The sequence below is a fragment of the Lycorma delicatula genome, chromosome 9 (genome assembly GCF_047948215.1).
Source record: "Lycorma delicatula isolate Av1 chromosome 9, ASM4794821v1, whole genome shotgun sequence".
Classification (NCBI taxonomy): Eukaryota; Metazoa; Arthropoda; class Insecta; order Hemiptera; family Fulgoridae; genus Lycorma; species Lycorma delicatula.
Window position 1 is genome coordinate 38646252 of NC_134463.1, and position 16070 is coordinate 38662321.

Below are 16070 nucleotides of genomic sequence, written 5' to 3' on the forward strand. Positions count from 1 at the left end.
CATTAAAACTTGAGTTGCTATGTGTATTAAAAAAAATAAAATTATATTACCTGGTTTTCGAAATATGTGTTAATTTTGGATACCTTTAGCTCAGAGATCCTGTATCCTCCCTTATCTCTGATATCTGATTCTTTTCTAATATTTTCATTATCATTAACTTGTAAATTACTCACTCTAAATGCAACATCTTTGGAACCGTTCAGAGTATTTGAAACGCATATTACCTTGAAACTCTCTAAACACACTTTTTTTTTATTAAATTCCAAATTTTAATTGCCTGCATGCATAAGTTTTCAACTGGACATTTTTAATAATAAGAATAAAATTAGTGATTTATCACCTGACATCCATTCTGTATAAAAACAATGCAGACATCCTTAAAAACATTGGCTTATAAACATTGACTGCTAGTGGCTGTAGAAATATCACTAGGAATGATTATTTTCTTATTTTGTTTTTTCAAAGTTCTTTCACAGTGTGTGCTTGGAAGTTGTCTATAATGAGAAAGATTTGACATTTTAATGACATGTCAGCTGTCAAATTTGAAACTGATTTGTCCTGTCTTAGTATTGTTTGATCCCGTCTATAAAATTGTGATCCCACTATAAAATTGAAATCCATCCACTTCTTTTGTTACAGCTGTGTACAAGAATTTCCTGTAGCAATTTAAGATCTTTGAGCATTGTCATTTTTTTAAAAATAATGCAAGATTACAGTATAGTTTTTTCCCTATAATTGTTTCACATATAGTTTATGGTGCTTTATTCTAACTGCTATGTTTCACGACATATTAAAGTATACCATTAACAAACAAATACTTCTGTATAACTGGCTAGTAATTTTTGAAAAAAAAAAAAAAAATAGTTTTCACAGGACAACTAAACCATTACGTTAACCTAAATACCTAGCCTGGCACAACTCTCCTTAAACTGATATTCTGGTATGTTTTACTCTTTTGCTGTTCCACAATCCTTAATTTTTATTATACTAAATGTAATAGAGTAATCATTGTTTATTAACTGTACCATGTAACTTTTAATATCGTTATATATTAAAAAGCTAGCCAGTTTTAGCTCCGTTGAAAGACTTGGTGACATAACTTTTAGAGACATAGTTGTTTAAAATTTATCTTTAATATTTAACTGTTAATATACTACATTTTCATCCTGAAAATCGTCCTGTCCTTACAGTAAGTACAGAACTTACTACTATTTTGTCAGTAGTACTTTTATAAAAAACTAAATTGCTGTGAATTTGTTTAATAATTTATATTGTGGGGCATTTAATTGCTAAAAAAGAAAAATTACTGCATTTTTTTTACGATTTCCTACACAGGTTCATCAGGTATATTTAAAAATAAAATGCCTAATAGTATGCAGTGTTCAATTTTTGTGAGCCATCCTGTTGCAAGTTGCTAAGGTACACCAAAGCAAAACTTGACATGATTAATACAATATTGATAAATATGTAATATATAAAAATAGTCTGTAATTAAATGTTTAAACTTATTTTATAGGTTATTGTACACTCGCATAAGTATTTATTTTTTTACTACATATTTTACTTCTCATTCAAGTTCATTAAAAAAATATATTATGAGAAGGACTTTTGATTAGACAGATTATTAAGATGAAAATAATAGCTAATAATTAGCAAAATACAAATAGGTTTATTTTTCACGGCACATCATCACAATAATTAACCATTCACCATAATTAAATACCAAGACAAATAGCAATCAGTGCATATGCATTTTTCATAACCCTGTTTATGAGTTGCATAATCAAATTGTTAGAATTAGTCAGACGCATAACATTTTTTTTGTACAATAATTAAAGAACTGTTTGGTAAACTGCAGTAATTAAAGTCATAGGTTTCAATTAGTGTCATATTGTTAAAAATGAGTGACAAATAACATTTCAAGGCCAGCCATTGTTATGAAATTCCTTGTAGAACTGCCAGTAATTCACTGTAGTCTGCTAAATCAGTTTTAGCATTTCCTAACTAATTTTATTTACTAGTAAAGGAAAAAATGTTTTACTTGAATCAAAACTAAACTTCTTTAATTTTACCTATCACTTGTAGCATTTAAATAATTCATTTTTTAAGAGAAAATTGAGACTAACACCCAATTTATTTAAAAAAACAAGAAATGAAAATGATAAATATTTTATAAGAAAATTTTAAGTTTTTTATTTTTTATTTTTAAACTGGACAGCAATTTTTACCATAAAATAGTTGGAATTATGGATTGTGTGCTACAAAGTTGGACATGTCTTAGAATGCAACAAATAATAAATTTCAACCTGATGTTTTATGTTTGATAATATGATCTTATTTGTTTATTGATACTATATGTATTAAACATTATAATTTATCCATCATGGAATCCAAACATCTTGCAAACATTTTCATTTAAATCAGGATTACACAATATTACAAGCTTGGCATTTTCTGTTACTCAAAATAACAATCAAGATTTTAAGTAAATTTTTTTCTTTGTCTTTTAAATAAATCTTGTCTGTGTTTATTATTTTTTTCAATATAATTTATATTGAAAATATATAGTACACTGTACAATGATATAAAATTTTGTTTTGTTGAGTTTTAGTTATATTTTTCAGTATTCAATTATCTGTTTTGTTTTTATTTGATTAGTATAAAGTTTTATACTGTGTTAGTTTTTTTTTCATAGTTTATTACTAGAATAAAAACTTTGCAGTTTAAATTTTAATTAGCATTTAAATTATAGTAAATATTGTTTATAGTGACCAAGGGATTAACAGTTTTAGGTCATTGTAACCGATAGTTACAGTAACTGATGTTAGGTAGCTTAGTGGTTTGGAAGGAGGCCAGAGTGGTCTTCCTTCCTAAAGGTGCACCTATGGCTGAGGATGCCACTTATAGGCCGTTGAGTCTGCTAAATACCATGGCTAAACTTGTAGAGAAGATGCTAGCAGCAGAATTATACAGGAATTAGAACAGGGAGTCAGGATCAGTGCAACCCAATATGGTTTTTGGCGGGGGTGGTCCACGGTGCAGGTCATTGGTAGAATTTTGAACTGGGCCAACGAGGTCAAAAGAGGAACTTGGCGTACTAGACGCATACCGTTGATAATCTCACTTGATATAAGGAATGCCTTCGGATCAGTTAGCTGGAGACATATAAATAGTGCGATGACCTCAAAGGGGCTGAGCCCTTATATACGTAGACAAATTGAGGATTATCTTTCCGATAGAAAATGTAGCATCAAGGCCCAGGAGGGAAGGATACATTTCGAGATGCACTGTGGTGCCGCAAGGATCAGTCCTGGGGCCACTGCTATGGTTGCTTGTCATAGACGACCTCCCGCTTAAAAGTTTCCCCGATGGAGTGGAATTGCTGGCTTATGCGAACGATCTCGCAGTCCTTGTGGAGGGCAGAACGGTTGATCAGGTACAAGAAAGAGCGAATGTGGCCACCTGCATTAAATATGAGTGGATGGACTCTAGGGGTCTGAGTTTGTCATATGAAAAGTGTCGGTGTATTGCCATAACAGGCAGAAGGTACTAGACCCCATTGCTGTATTTATCAAAGGTAATATCATTGAGGAGGTTCACAGTCTGAAGTATTTGGGTGTCACCTTCCAGAGGAACGGTAAATACACTGAACACACAGATAATATCTGTAAGAGGGTCAAAAATATGGTGAGGAGTCTCAACATCATAATGTCAACGCAGAACGCCTCTAGGGCATCCAAGCGCAGACTGTTAGCATCAACAATAATATCTTCACTCATGTATGTGGTACCTGTATGGCATCAGGCGATAGACATTGGACGTAACAAGGAGAAACTTGTCAGAATACACAGGAGGATACTACTTGGCGTGGTGGCCACTTATAGGACAGTGTCCTACCAAGCACTCTGTGTGCTTGCAGGGGTGCCACCGATCGATCTCATCTCGAAATACAGGGTTGAGAGGTCTAAGGGAAAAATAGAACAAGAGGCCAAAGAGGAAATCAATACTTTGTGGCAAGAAAAATAGACCAATGATGGTATGGGTCGATGGACGAGGCGGCTCATCCCTGAGATTACACCGTGGGTAAGAAGAAGATACGGTGAAATGGACCATTACTTGACACAATTTTTCTGTGGACATGGTGTATTTAATTATTATTTAAATAAAATAGGCAGAAGGGAAGAAACAACCTGTATGTATTGTGACCAACTTGATGATGCGGAGCACACCTTTTTCATGTGTGACAGGTGGGCCGTCTTGAGATTTAATCAGAACATCAATGGATTAACACCTGACAATATAGTGCAATTTATGACTAGCAGTGAATATAACTGGAACACAGTAGCAAATTATGTTAGGAAGATTCTAACCCAGAAATATGTTGATGAAAGAAGCCAAGAATATTAGTATAGACTAGGGTAGGGAGAGCAGCCTCAGCGGGGAGGGCTGACATTCCGAGTTGTGTCGGTTCCAATGAGCCGCTGGGGACTCCAGGGGCTCTTAGTTAGGAATATTGGAAAAGGAAGATCAGTGAAAAGACCCGACACCACGCCACAACAAACCAGGTATGCGTGGTGTCAGAAATGGGCAAATCTAAATAAGGAACTCTCAAAAGAGCTGAACCGGTCGGCTGACCTGCCATGCTGGACGTACAGCCGGTAGGTGGGGAGGCCCATTAGAGTCAAAAGACACTCCTGTGGGTGGCGTAATACCAACAAGTCGGTCCGGCCCAGGGGAGTTGAGAGAAAAAAAAAGTGGTAGCTTAGTGGTACTACTTAAATAAACCATCTACACGGGTATTGTATTACAATAATAATTATAATAATTATTTCTGCAAATATATTATAAAAAAAAAAAAACAAAACTACGTAATAATAAATATAAATACAGTAGAGTAAAACAAGATAGAAAAAAATTGTTATTTCTGCAAAAAGTCAGTTATTTTGCTTTACATCATTATATTGATTAGGCTGTAATTTTGTTTGATTTTACAGAATTTGTTTCAAAATTTTCCCTAATTTTCACGATTCTTCCTTACCACCGATATTGTTGAATGACGCCTAATTCTTGGGCAATGTCCTTATTAATTTCACTATTCTCTAACCTCCTGATAATGTGTGCCTTTTCCTCTATCATGAATGTTTTTCGCAAAGTCACAATGAAATCACTATTTAATGAATATCACAGGATACATAAAATAAAATACTGTACCCACACAAAATGATACGCTCACAGCAAAATATTAATAACGACTAAATGTGACTGCTTCAGTTTACAATAATCTGTACACGAAGAACTTAAAAAGATCAGCTACAGTACATATGTAAGAAAAAAGAAACCAATTACGTTACTGATGGGTCACTTCTGACCATCATTATAAACGATAAAATGTTGCATTTCTGTAGGAAAAATAAGCCATAATAGCTGATATGTCACTGCAATCATCATTATAAACCATGTACATACTGTATTTATGCATTAACAGCATACCAAACCAATCAAGAGACAAGTTTTTAGACACTATATTTGATATGTCATTATATCCAATATCACTATACATGATACTTACTGTATATGAAATTAGAGTAAAATGAAATATACAGGCAAAAGGAATTATTATAATAAAATTAAGGAAAGCAACCCTGTTCAGCTCCTCTTTATACTTGTATGATTTTATTCTCTTATGCTTCAGATTAGTTTTCTGCATGGATCTAAGGCTTAATAATTCAGATTGGCCTTACGTGTAATAATCTAGATTCGCAAGGTGTTTAACTTTCTTGATTACATTGATTTTACTATAATTAAAAATTGTATATTCTTTAATAATAAATAATCATTCTTATTTTAAATAACGTTGCAGCCAAAATCAACTGGAGAATCAAAAACAAAGCCAACACAATCAAGTGTCAGGGAGCTTAGAGGATTAGGCCTTTCTCCAGATTTAATTGTTTGTCGAAGTGAAAATCCTATTAATCATGATGTCAAAGTGAAGATATCCAGCTTCTGTCATGTTGCCCCTGAACAAGTAGGTTGAGAATTTTTTTTTCTTTTTTTCATTTAAGTTTTATGTATACTGGATATGTACTGGTGTGTGATTTTATTGTTTTTTGTGTTTGTTTATACATTCTTATTGCTTAGCTAATTGTGTAATGTTTGTGCCATTATTTATGTTTAAATTTGCTGGTAGTAGTTCTAAAGAGTAGGATTTAAGAATGAATTCGTTTTTTTATGTTCCTGGAATAAAGATTGATAGGAAGTTATAAGCTTTTTTTATTTTTCATTTCTCTCTATGAGAAAGAATGATGCCTTCTGCTGGATATGAAGTCTTACCTTCTATTTAAGCCCACTCATATGTTTTAACTAATTTAGAACAACTGATTAAACAGAAATTGCCACTTAGAAGATGATAGGTTTTCAGAAGCAGTCTTTACAACAAATGTTTTCAGTCTTATTTTTTAAAACAATATTCATAATATAAGTACAATATTTTATTAAATTGTTTAAAGGTATTAAAATTGGAGTAAATACTTCCACAGTAATATGAATTTTAAATCTGTTAAAAGTTGAATTTCTTTCCAAAACTGCATTATAGTATTGAAATATTTAATTAAGATGTGAAATATTTGTTAATTTATTGTGGTAGTAGTATTATTGTTTCTAGAAGATAGAAAGATGTCAGGATGTGATTATTTTTATATTGTCTTTTTTGAAGATGAATTATTGTAATTCCATTTTATAATTTTTGATAAGGTTTTTCTGTTAAAATTAAATTACTGTAATAAAAATTTATAGCTATTTATCAGATATGCAGTTATTCTATTTTTATCTATTATGAGAACAATATTTTTTTTATACTCAGTCATTCCAACATACATACAAATAAATAATTCCATTCTGTGACTAGATTCTTTTAATCATTCCTAACACACTATGCATGAAATAAGTGTGATTGTAACAATATTTTTTAACTTTTAAAAAATGTTAATACTACTTTAAATTTAATCTATGACTGTTAATCAGACTGCTTTTAAAAGGTAGTCAAATACATTTCCAATTTTTGAATATGGACATTTCCCGGCTCTTCTGTGTAGCAGAAAGTCTAAAAGTATTAGATGTGTTATATTTATTAGTTGAGTAGAACTATATTCTACATATGTAAATTTCTGAAAATTCAAATAACTCATCAACATACTGACCACTGTGCCAGTCAAACTAAAAAAAAACAACTACTTAACCAACAAATACGGTAACAGAAAAACCTAAAAAACTACTAATACTAAAAGTCTCCTTCCATGGAATCCCACATTATCAGTCAATACATAATTCTACAATTACATCAAAAATAATAAATATAAAAATTTTTAAATTTAGAAAATATACCAGGTGTGTAAATATGAAAATGGAATTTTTGTATAGAAAATACACGTTTATTTTATGAAAATGCTAAAAAATATTTTATTAGAAATATTGTCCATCAATACAATTTGTGAATGCCACACCAAAAAAAACTGTTGCTCTTTTGAGGCAAACCAATCATTGAGCCATTTTCATACATTTTAATTAGAAGTGAAGTGCTGCTCAGCAAGTGCATGTCCCATCAATGCAAATAAATAGTAGTCGGATGGAGCCATGTCTGTTGAGTAAGCTGCATGCAAAAGTATTTCCCAACTGAACGCCTCAATCATTTCCTTGATTGGTTTTACTGTGTTTGATGGTGCATTATTTTGAAACAAAATCACTTTGTATTGTCTTTTTTGATATTCTGGTTTTTTTTTCATGCAGTGCTTGATTCAAATCAATCATTTGTTGTCGGTGGTGTTCAGCATTAACGGTTTCGTCAGGTTTTAGCAGTTCATAATAGATCACACCCTTCTGATCCCACCAGACAGAGCATCTTCTTTCCATAGGAATTTGGCCTTGAAATCAATATCGATGGTTCGCCTGGAGTTACCCATGATCTTTTACACTTAGGATTCTTGTAACATATCCACTTTTCATCACTTGTCACAGTTCGATGGAGAAATGACTTTCTTTTGTACCTGGCGAGCAGGATTTCGCAAGTGTTTTTTTGGTTTTCTTGCTGTCTTTCATTCAGTTCATGTGGAACCCATTCTTCCATCTTCTGGATCTTTCCCATGGCTTTCAAACGTATGGAAACGGCTTCTCGTGTTACATTTAATTGATCCGTGAGTTGTTGCATTTGAGCATCATCCTCGTCCAACTATGTTTGCAATTCGCTGTCTTTGAACTTTTTCAGTGGTCTTCTATGTTCTTCGTTTCTCACATCAAAATCGCCATGTTTGAATTTTTTTTTAACTCTTCAAAGCACTGTGATTTACCCAGAGCATGCTTACTGTAAGCTTAAACTAGCATTCGATGTGATTCTGCAGCAGTTATCTTTAAATGGTAATGGAAAATCAATGCTGTCCACAAATCGTAGTTTGTAGGTACAAAACTCGACATGTTAACGCTAATTAAAACTATGTTGTTGTATGAAACTTGTATTGTTGTGAGTTGAAAATCTTTGTCAACTGTCAAAGAAAGAAAATGGCGTAAATGATGCGGTTTGACGGTAATTACATTGACAGCTAGGGCCATCTATGGGCAAATTCAGGTTTTACACACATGGTAAACCCTAACAACCACAAAACTTGAACAACACGCAAACTTGAAGTTTTTCAAGTTTTGTGGTTGTTAGGGTTTATGTTTTCTATATTTTTAAGTTTTATTTTTTTGTTTTTAGATGTAATTGTAGAATTATGTACCGGCTGATGATGTGGGATCCTGCGAAAAGTCGACTTGGTATTTTGTTTTTCTGTTGCTATGTGTGGGTGTGTGTGTGTGGGGGGGGGGGTTTAACAAATTGTTACGACTACATAGTTTGATCTAAACCAGATGTAATGTTTAAATTCTGTCACTAGTTTTATTGGTGATTTATTTTTTCATCATTCAATAATTAGTGGTGTCATTTCTTTTTCTAATCCTAAAACTTTGTTTTTTCACCCCAAGTTTAAAATATTATGATATTTTTAAAGTTATGCAAATAGCGTAATGGTTTTTCCTACTTTAAATAGAAAAGAAGTTAATTAAATTTTTGTGTTTATCTTAAAAAATTAGTTTTTTAAAAACAAACAAAAAATTTAAAAAATAGTAAATTAGCAGATTAGTGAACTAATAATTAGACCATTATGTTTTCAGAATAACTTTTGATCAAATTTTTATTACCTGTGTGTGTTTTTATATTTATGTAGTCAAGATTAATTTGCCATGTTGATTATGTAAATTGATATTTTTTATAAGTTTAATTTATTTTTAAAAAAACTTATAGGTTATTTGTATACATGATTTGTCGTCAATATATCAGGTGCCAATAGTAATGGAACAACAACGTATTGTTGAATTCTTCAGAGAAAGATTAAAATTGGATATACCATTACCAAGACCTAAAAAATTTATGCACAAGTGGAAGGATTTAGCTGCAAGGTACTTTCTACTTATTTACTTTGGTAGTAATTAAGTTTATTAAAAATTACTTTTTTATCATGATAAAACCCTCTATGTATGATTTCTTTTCTCCTGAATTTTATTTAATATGTAATTATATTTTTTAATAAGTAATTTCCTGTTAATATATAGTATGGATATTTTCAGCTGACATTTCAAAATATAATAGAAATATTTATTTTTTAAATGGATTTTCATAAAAAATTAAAACTGCCTTGGTAAATTTTAAATTGATTTAAATTAATATAAAGTTTTTTTTTCTTTAAAATTTGTTGTTAGAGTATAACACTGCATGGAGGTTGGTGGAATGGCAACTTTATAACTTGTGTAGATTATATTTTTATAACTTATGTATGGTGCTGACCTCTTAAGACAAGAGTTAGAGCATATCTGGCTTTTATCCTGAAGGTCCTGTGTTTGAATTCCAGTCAGGTTTTGCTATTCTCACATCCTTATTTAACATCTGTTAAAAAGTAATTATTTATTTACCTCTTCTGACATGTTTATTTTAATTTTTGTATTTATTTTTTTTAGGGTCGATAATCTAAGACGTGATGTACATATAGCGTTAGTTGGTAAATATACTAGATTAGAAGACTCATATGCATCTGTCACTAAAGCACTACAGCACAGTGCAATTGCTGTTGGATATAATCTTAAATTGACTGTAAGTATTATATGAATACACTAATTATTTTAATTTAATGCTAATTTCCTTTTATTTATTCATGTTTTGAATCATATTATACTAAAAATTAATAGTAAAGAGGTCAGTTTTCCCTTTTTTAATTAACTATTGTTACTTCGGAGAAATACATTTTGTAGTGTGTGAAAATGGCTAAGCCTGATCACCATTTAAACCAAGATTGTTACCTGTAAGAGGCTAAAACCACTGCCACCCTCCATGGAGGCTGGTGGCATGGCAGTCTCTGACAATTTATAAAGATAATAAATGTAACTTATATATGGATGGTTGCATTACAATCGTTAATACATTTATTGACCATGACAGAATTATAGCATATTGCTTATCATCCAGAGACACCTGCGTTTGAATTTCAACTATGTTAGTCACTGTTCACATGCTACAAAATTCATTCCTCATTATAAAGTGTGTTTGGCTGTAAAAGGAAGTAAATAGAATTATTATTTATTTGGAATTATAGAATTTTTAATAATGGCATGCCAATAAAAAGTAAAATATGAATTTTCAGTTTCTTAATATTTATTACTTTTAATGATTTAACCTCAATTTTATTATTTTCTGTTACCATTTCATTTAGTTAGTTAATCACAGCCATTAATGTTATTAATCATTCTCTCCAATTTAATTTTGGCAGTAATAGAATAACTTTTTTTTTCCTCAAATAACATTCTAGTTCTTTTTTTTATAGAAAATATCTTTGACATGACTTGGAAGTTATCTCTTGGAAGAGATAACTTCCAGGGCATTTAAGTGCTCGTAATGTGTAATCTTTACATCATTTCTCCTTATTTTACCTTACTTTGTTTTGCCAGTTAAGAAAATTAAGAAATCTCTATCATAACATAATATTTAGAGAGGGATCATGTAACTTATAGAAAATCTCAGGAATGCTTCTCAATTAAAATTTTTCGGCCAAAAACTATATTAAATAATGATAAAGTATTTTCTATATGTTGAAAAGTAGGTTAAAAAATTAATGAAAATAAAATATTTAAACAACCTCAATAGCAAAAATTTAAATCTCAAACCGCGGCGGGGTGCTATCTGCTCTTAGTACACTTCTTTGTTATGATTTACAGTTTCAAGATTATTTTTAATAAATCAGTATTTTGACTAAGGATTCCATGTCAGATGATAAATAAGAAATGGTACTTTGTTAATTCAGTTACTTTTTTAGATATATAATCTTGTCTTGTCTGTTATTATGTTCCATTTTTATCTTAAAAATATTTTTATGTTTTTACTCGTGATACGCATACATGTGTGTGTGTGTGTGTGTGTGTGTGTGTATATATATATATATATATAAAACGGATAACAGATATTTTATTTTTTTAACTCTTTGTAACAACCATTTTATATTTCATTACAAAAAAAAATTATGTATTTTTTGTGTTTATTTTTATATAATAATATAAAATGGTTGGTTGTGTTACCTAGAGTTGTAAAATAAAATATTTGTTGTCTTATCATATAAACAACTGAGAAGTTTTTTTATGATTATATTTATATATGCCTATAGGTAAAAGGCATTGATTATTATTTAAATATAGTTTCTTCTTCATTCAAGTAATTAAGTGTTATATGTTTTTAGTATATTGAGGCTGCCAATCTAGAAAAAGCAACTAAATTAAGTAATCCTGTGCTGTATCATGAAGCTTGGCAGATGCTTTGCCGTAGTGAGTAAGTACTTTGTCTTTAATTATTTATAAATTTTAATGATTTGTAGAAGTTGTGCTAGTGAAGAAGGAAATATTATTTTATCCCTGCCAAAAAAGTAGTAGGAACAGTGAAAATTGGTATAGTCTTTCAGTTGCATTTATTCTTTCTCGGAAATCAGTGAATCTATAACAAAATCTGTGACTATTAAGTTTTAGGGGTGTGGAAAATAAAATTTCTCAAATGTTTCCAAAATAAAGGTTTTATCAAAAACCTTAAATATATATTTTTTTTAATTTCCCTTGAGATTTTATTTAATGTTTAAACAATATAAACAGATCAGTGCAGCATAACGAAGTTATTACATTTTTTGTCTGTTCTTGAAAAATACAATTCTATTTTCATGATTTACTTGAAAATAATTATTGTGCATAAAAATTTGTAGTAGCAAGTTAATAATGTGTTATTTCTAATTTGGTTCATATTCCATTACCATACAATAAATTAGTTGTCTTAAACATTTCTCAAAAAGTTAATATATGAAAAAAACTGTGTTGCATACTACAGTTCATTTAGAATGAGCTGGTCACCCCCAAAAAAATAAGAATATGACCTGCTTGGTAGCCTTTTTTTTTATACAGTATCAGGCATATAATTAATGTTGTTGTTTTACAGTAAGACCGCTTTTTAAAATTACTTTTCATTGATCAATGTAATAATAATAAAAATATGTAAGATTATTGTGGTATTTTGATTCCTAATTAATTTTCTTTTCTCAGTTGTTTCATAGTTTGATCGCACATTCAATACTACAAATAAACATACAAACTGTACTGAAATTTCCAATAAATTCTCTGCCTATTGTTCAGTAATATAACCTATTTTGGATTAGTAGTAGCAAATATAACAAGTATAAAGTATGATACCACAGCTACATGATTTAACTTGCAAAACAAGGACCTAATATAAATATATATAGAGGGGTAAATAAATAAATTTAATCCTCTTTAACTGCTGTAAATATGTAATTTACCTCAAGAAACCATCTGCTTCTCAGGAGCATACTCAATTTTCCTGTTTCCCTGCTTATTGTTGCTAATAAATAAAGTCAAAGTTCTTATACTTATAGTAAGCTACATACATCTACAGATCACAATTTGAATTTCATTATTTGGCAGTATTATACATTAACATTCATTTTTCAAAAATGTTAATAGTTTTTTAAATTCCGTAATAAAATACTGAAAAATTTCAACACATGATAAAAGTGCAGCAATAACTTAGCAATTTAAGGATTAAAGCTGATAAGTTTTTCTTTAATTCACAGTATATTACTTTTTGTAGGGTAGAAACTTACTCATGTAAGTCGAAACATTTTATATAACAGTGGCATAACAGAAGGGGATATATTAATTTGTTTGGCAATATTTATCCCAGTTTTTCTCTTGGTTGTGATGTGTATAAACATAAGGTTCATGAAATGCCTATTACAGTTGCTTTCTCAGAGAGATTCATCAGTCTCTGCAGTGAATTGAGTGACTGTGTCACTTGCAGGACTGAATAACAGCTGAATTCTCTCGCTAGGTTATTTAGTTAAAGCCAGCATGGAGTGTGTGTTATTCTTAAAAGTGGCTTTGGCATTTTTGGGTGTGAATAATTATTTATTTCAAGTTATTTACAACCATTATAGTTACAATACTTACCTTTAGAAATTAAAAATATTTTACAGAAGTGAAAATATTTTGCAGACAAATGAGATGAAATAAATACTTCCATATTAAAGTTCCAAGATTTAAAACATAACTGATTAGGATGTTTTAGCCAAAATGCTGTCAGAAAAATTATTAAAAAAAAAAACACTATCATTGTATTTGAGTTTGTATGTGGTAGGAGTGTTAAGTCACTGATACTAGATAAAAGCACGCATTGAAGTAAACGTGAATTTAAATTTTCTACTTTTTATTAATCATTAATGTTTTTATCTTTAAATAATTATTTATCTATAAATAATAAACTCACCAACAACAATGCTTTATTTATAGTATAGTACTTAATTAAAAACTTGAATACTTTAATACTTTATCTCACTTTTGCAAAGATTATTTTTTATTTACATAATATTGTATTTTATCATACAATAAAATAAGGTAGATAATCATATTTGTTTATTAATTTATAACATATTTTCTTAGGTTCAAGTATCATTGAAACTTAATTTTAGAAAATGCACTTTTATTGAAATTTTTCCAATGAGGAGATAATTTTAAAACGTATTTCAGACAAGTTTTTTCCCTGCAAACATGTGCGAGTAACATGAAATTTTATAACATCTGAAAAAAGCTCTCTTGTCATTTTTAGACAAAATTTTTAATTCCTACATTTATAAAAATAAAGAACTAATTTTTTCGTCTTCCTCAAAACAAGTTAATAGCACCCTTAATTATAAGACCAAGCTAATTGGATTTTCATTGGTAATTTATTTTTCCTTTTGGGTTATACTGTATCATATTATATATGTACTGGTATATCTTCAAAACATGGTTGTACCAATTACATGTATAAAGCTGATGTACAATGATGAATTCTATTTTTGCTTATCTGATCTCTTTACTAATCTCATTCATGAGATATTATTATGCAAGCATTCATAAGCCTATACCTATCAGAGTAATTATACAATATTTAAATATTTTAAAATTGTAGGCATTATTTTTGTTAATTGAATTTATTTAATTATATAATTTATTTCAAACTATTATTTGATATGTAATTATTTTAGTGGAGTTTTGGTTCCTGGAGGATTTGGGAAACGTGGAATGGAAGGGAAGTTAGAAGCTTGTCGGTGGTGCAGGGAGACTGTCAAACCATTTCTTGGAATCTGCCTAGGTTTGCAAGCTGCTGTTATAGAATTTGCAAGGTATAGTTATAGTTACATGTATTTTAAAATTAGAATAAGCTGAATTTCATATTATATTATTAATATATATAAGACTTGTTACAAAATGCTGTGAATAGTTAGTCAGATTCATACTTTTATTTACTTTAGTTTCAAAATAATGATGTATGGAAAAAGTAGTTGTATGTATTAATAATATAAACTCTACAAAATTTGTTGTAATTCTGCATCTAATGATTGTTTATCAAAAATCCTGGACACATCTTCCTAGATATCATTAAGGATTAAACTCAGGAAATTAAAATTTCCTTAGTCTCTGGTTTTCAGATCTTACAATTCGGTTTTCATTAGTTATAATCTCTTTATTGATTTTACTAGCTGGCCCGTCAAGCCAGAACCTGAACCCTTGGTTGGGGTCCTGGCAAATTCTGGATCCAATCCATTTGGGTTGGTCTAGTGGTGAACTCGTCATCGCAAATCAGCTGATTTTTAAGATGAGAGTTCTAAGGTTCAATTCCTAGTAAAGGTAGTTTCCTTTATATGGATTTTAATACTAGATCTTTCATACCAGTGTTCTTTGGTGGTTAGGTTTCAATTAAGCACACATATTGAATGGTCGACCTGAGACTTTACAAGACTAGATTTCATTTAAATTCACATTATCATCCTCATTCATCTTCTGAAGTAATACTTTACAGTAGTTTCGAAGACTAAACAGAAAAAAAGAAGAAAACTGGAGTCAACTCAGGGTGCCATGGGGCCTACCCCAGGGCCACAGAGCTCACTTTGTTTGCAATTCTCATGTCTCCAAGGGGAACAGTGCCCTGGACATTTGCAGAGCTTGCTTCAGTTGCCATTCCTGCCTACCAAGAGGGTTCCGCTCCTCTAGACCTCACACTGTTCATTGGTCCTCATGGTTGACAGAATAATACTGATAAATAACAATTCAGACTTTATAGAAACCTTAAAAAGAAACTAAATTACAAAAAACTGAATAGTAGTAACTATGGCAACTGAAGTAGTAACGCCTTTAATGATGAAAAATTCATAAATTTCTTTGTCATGGTGGCAGAAATAAATAATGAAGTAAAAGGATTAATCTTTTTTTTTTCCTTAATGAATATCCTTTTTTCACAATTTCATCCTGCTTTGGGATAAAAAAATAATGAATATTTGTAATCTCCTAACTTTGAAGGGAGCAGGGCCTCATTCTCTGGCTGAAAACCTTCCTTGGGATAACAAATGTATCCTGCAGTTTTGAAAGCAATCGGTCTGCCACCAATTTCATCATTATCATTCTCATAT

The 16070-nt window shown here is 30.3% G+C and overlaps 1 protein-coding gene across 3 annotated transcripts in view; it reads left to right on the forward strand.

Annotated features, from left to right (window-relative positions):
- The window catches only part of Ctps (CTP synthase), a 71396-nt gene that overhangs the window by 42209 nt on the left and 13117 nt on the right, over window positions 1–16070 (forward strand). For 2 of the 3 annotated variants that reach the window (XM_075375573.1, XM_075375575.1), the window contains exons 5-9: window positions 5861–6025; window positions 9329–9483; window positions 10039–10171; window positions 11805–11893; window positions 14649–14786. In XM_075375573.1, coding sequence (XP_075231688.1) covers window positions 5861–6025; window positions 9329–9483; window positions 10039–10171; window positions 11805–11893; window positions 14649–14786 — 680 coding nt within the window. The remainder of the gene's footprint in view (window positions 1–5860; window positions 6026–9328; window positions 9484–10038; window positions 10172–11804; window positions 11894–14648; window positions 14787–16070) is intronic. The other variant, XM_075375576.1, reaches the window with a different exon arrangement.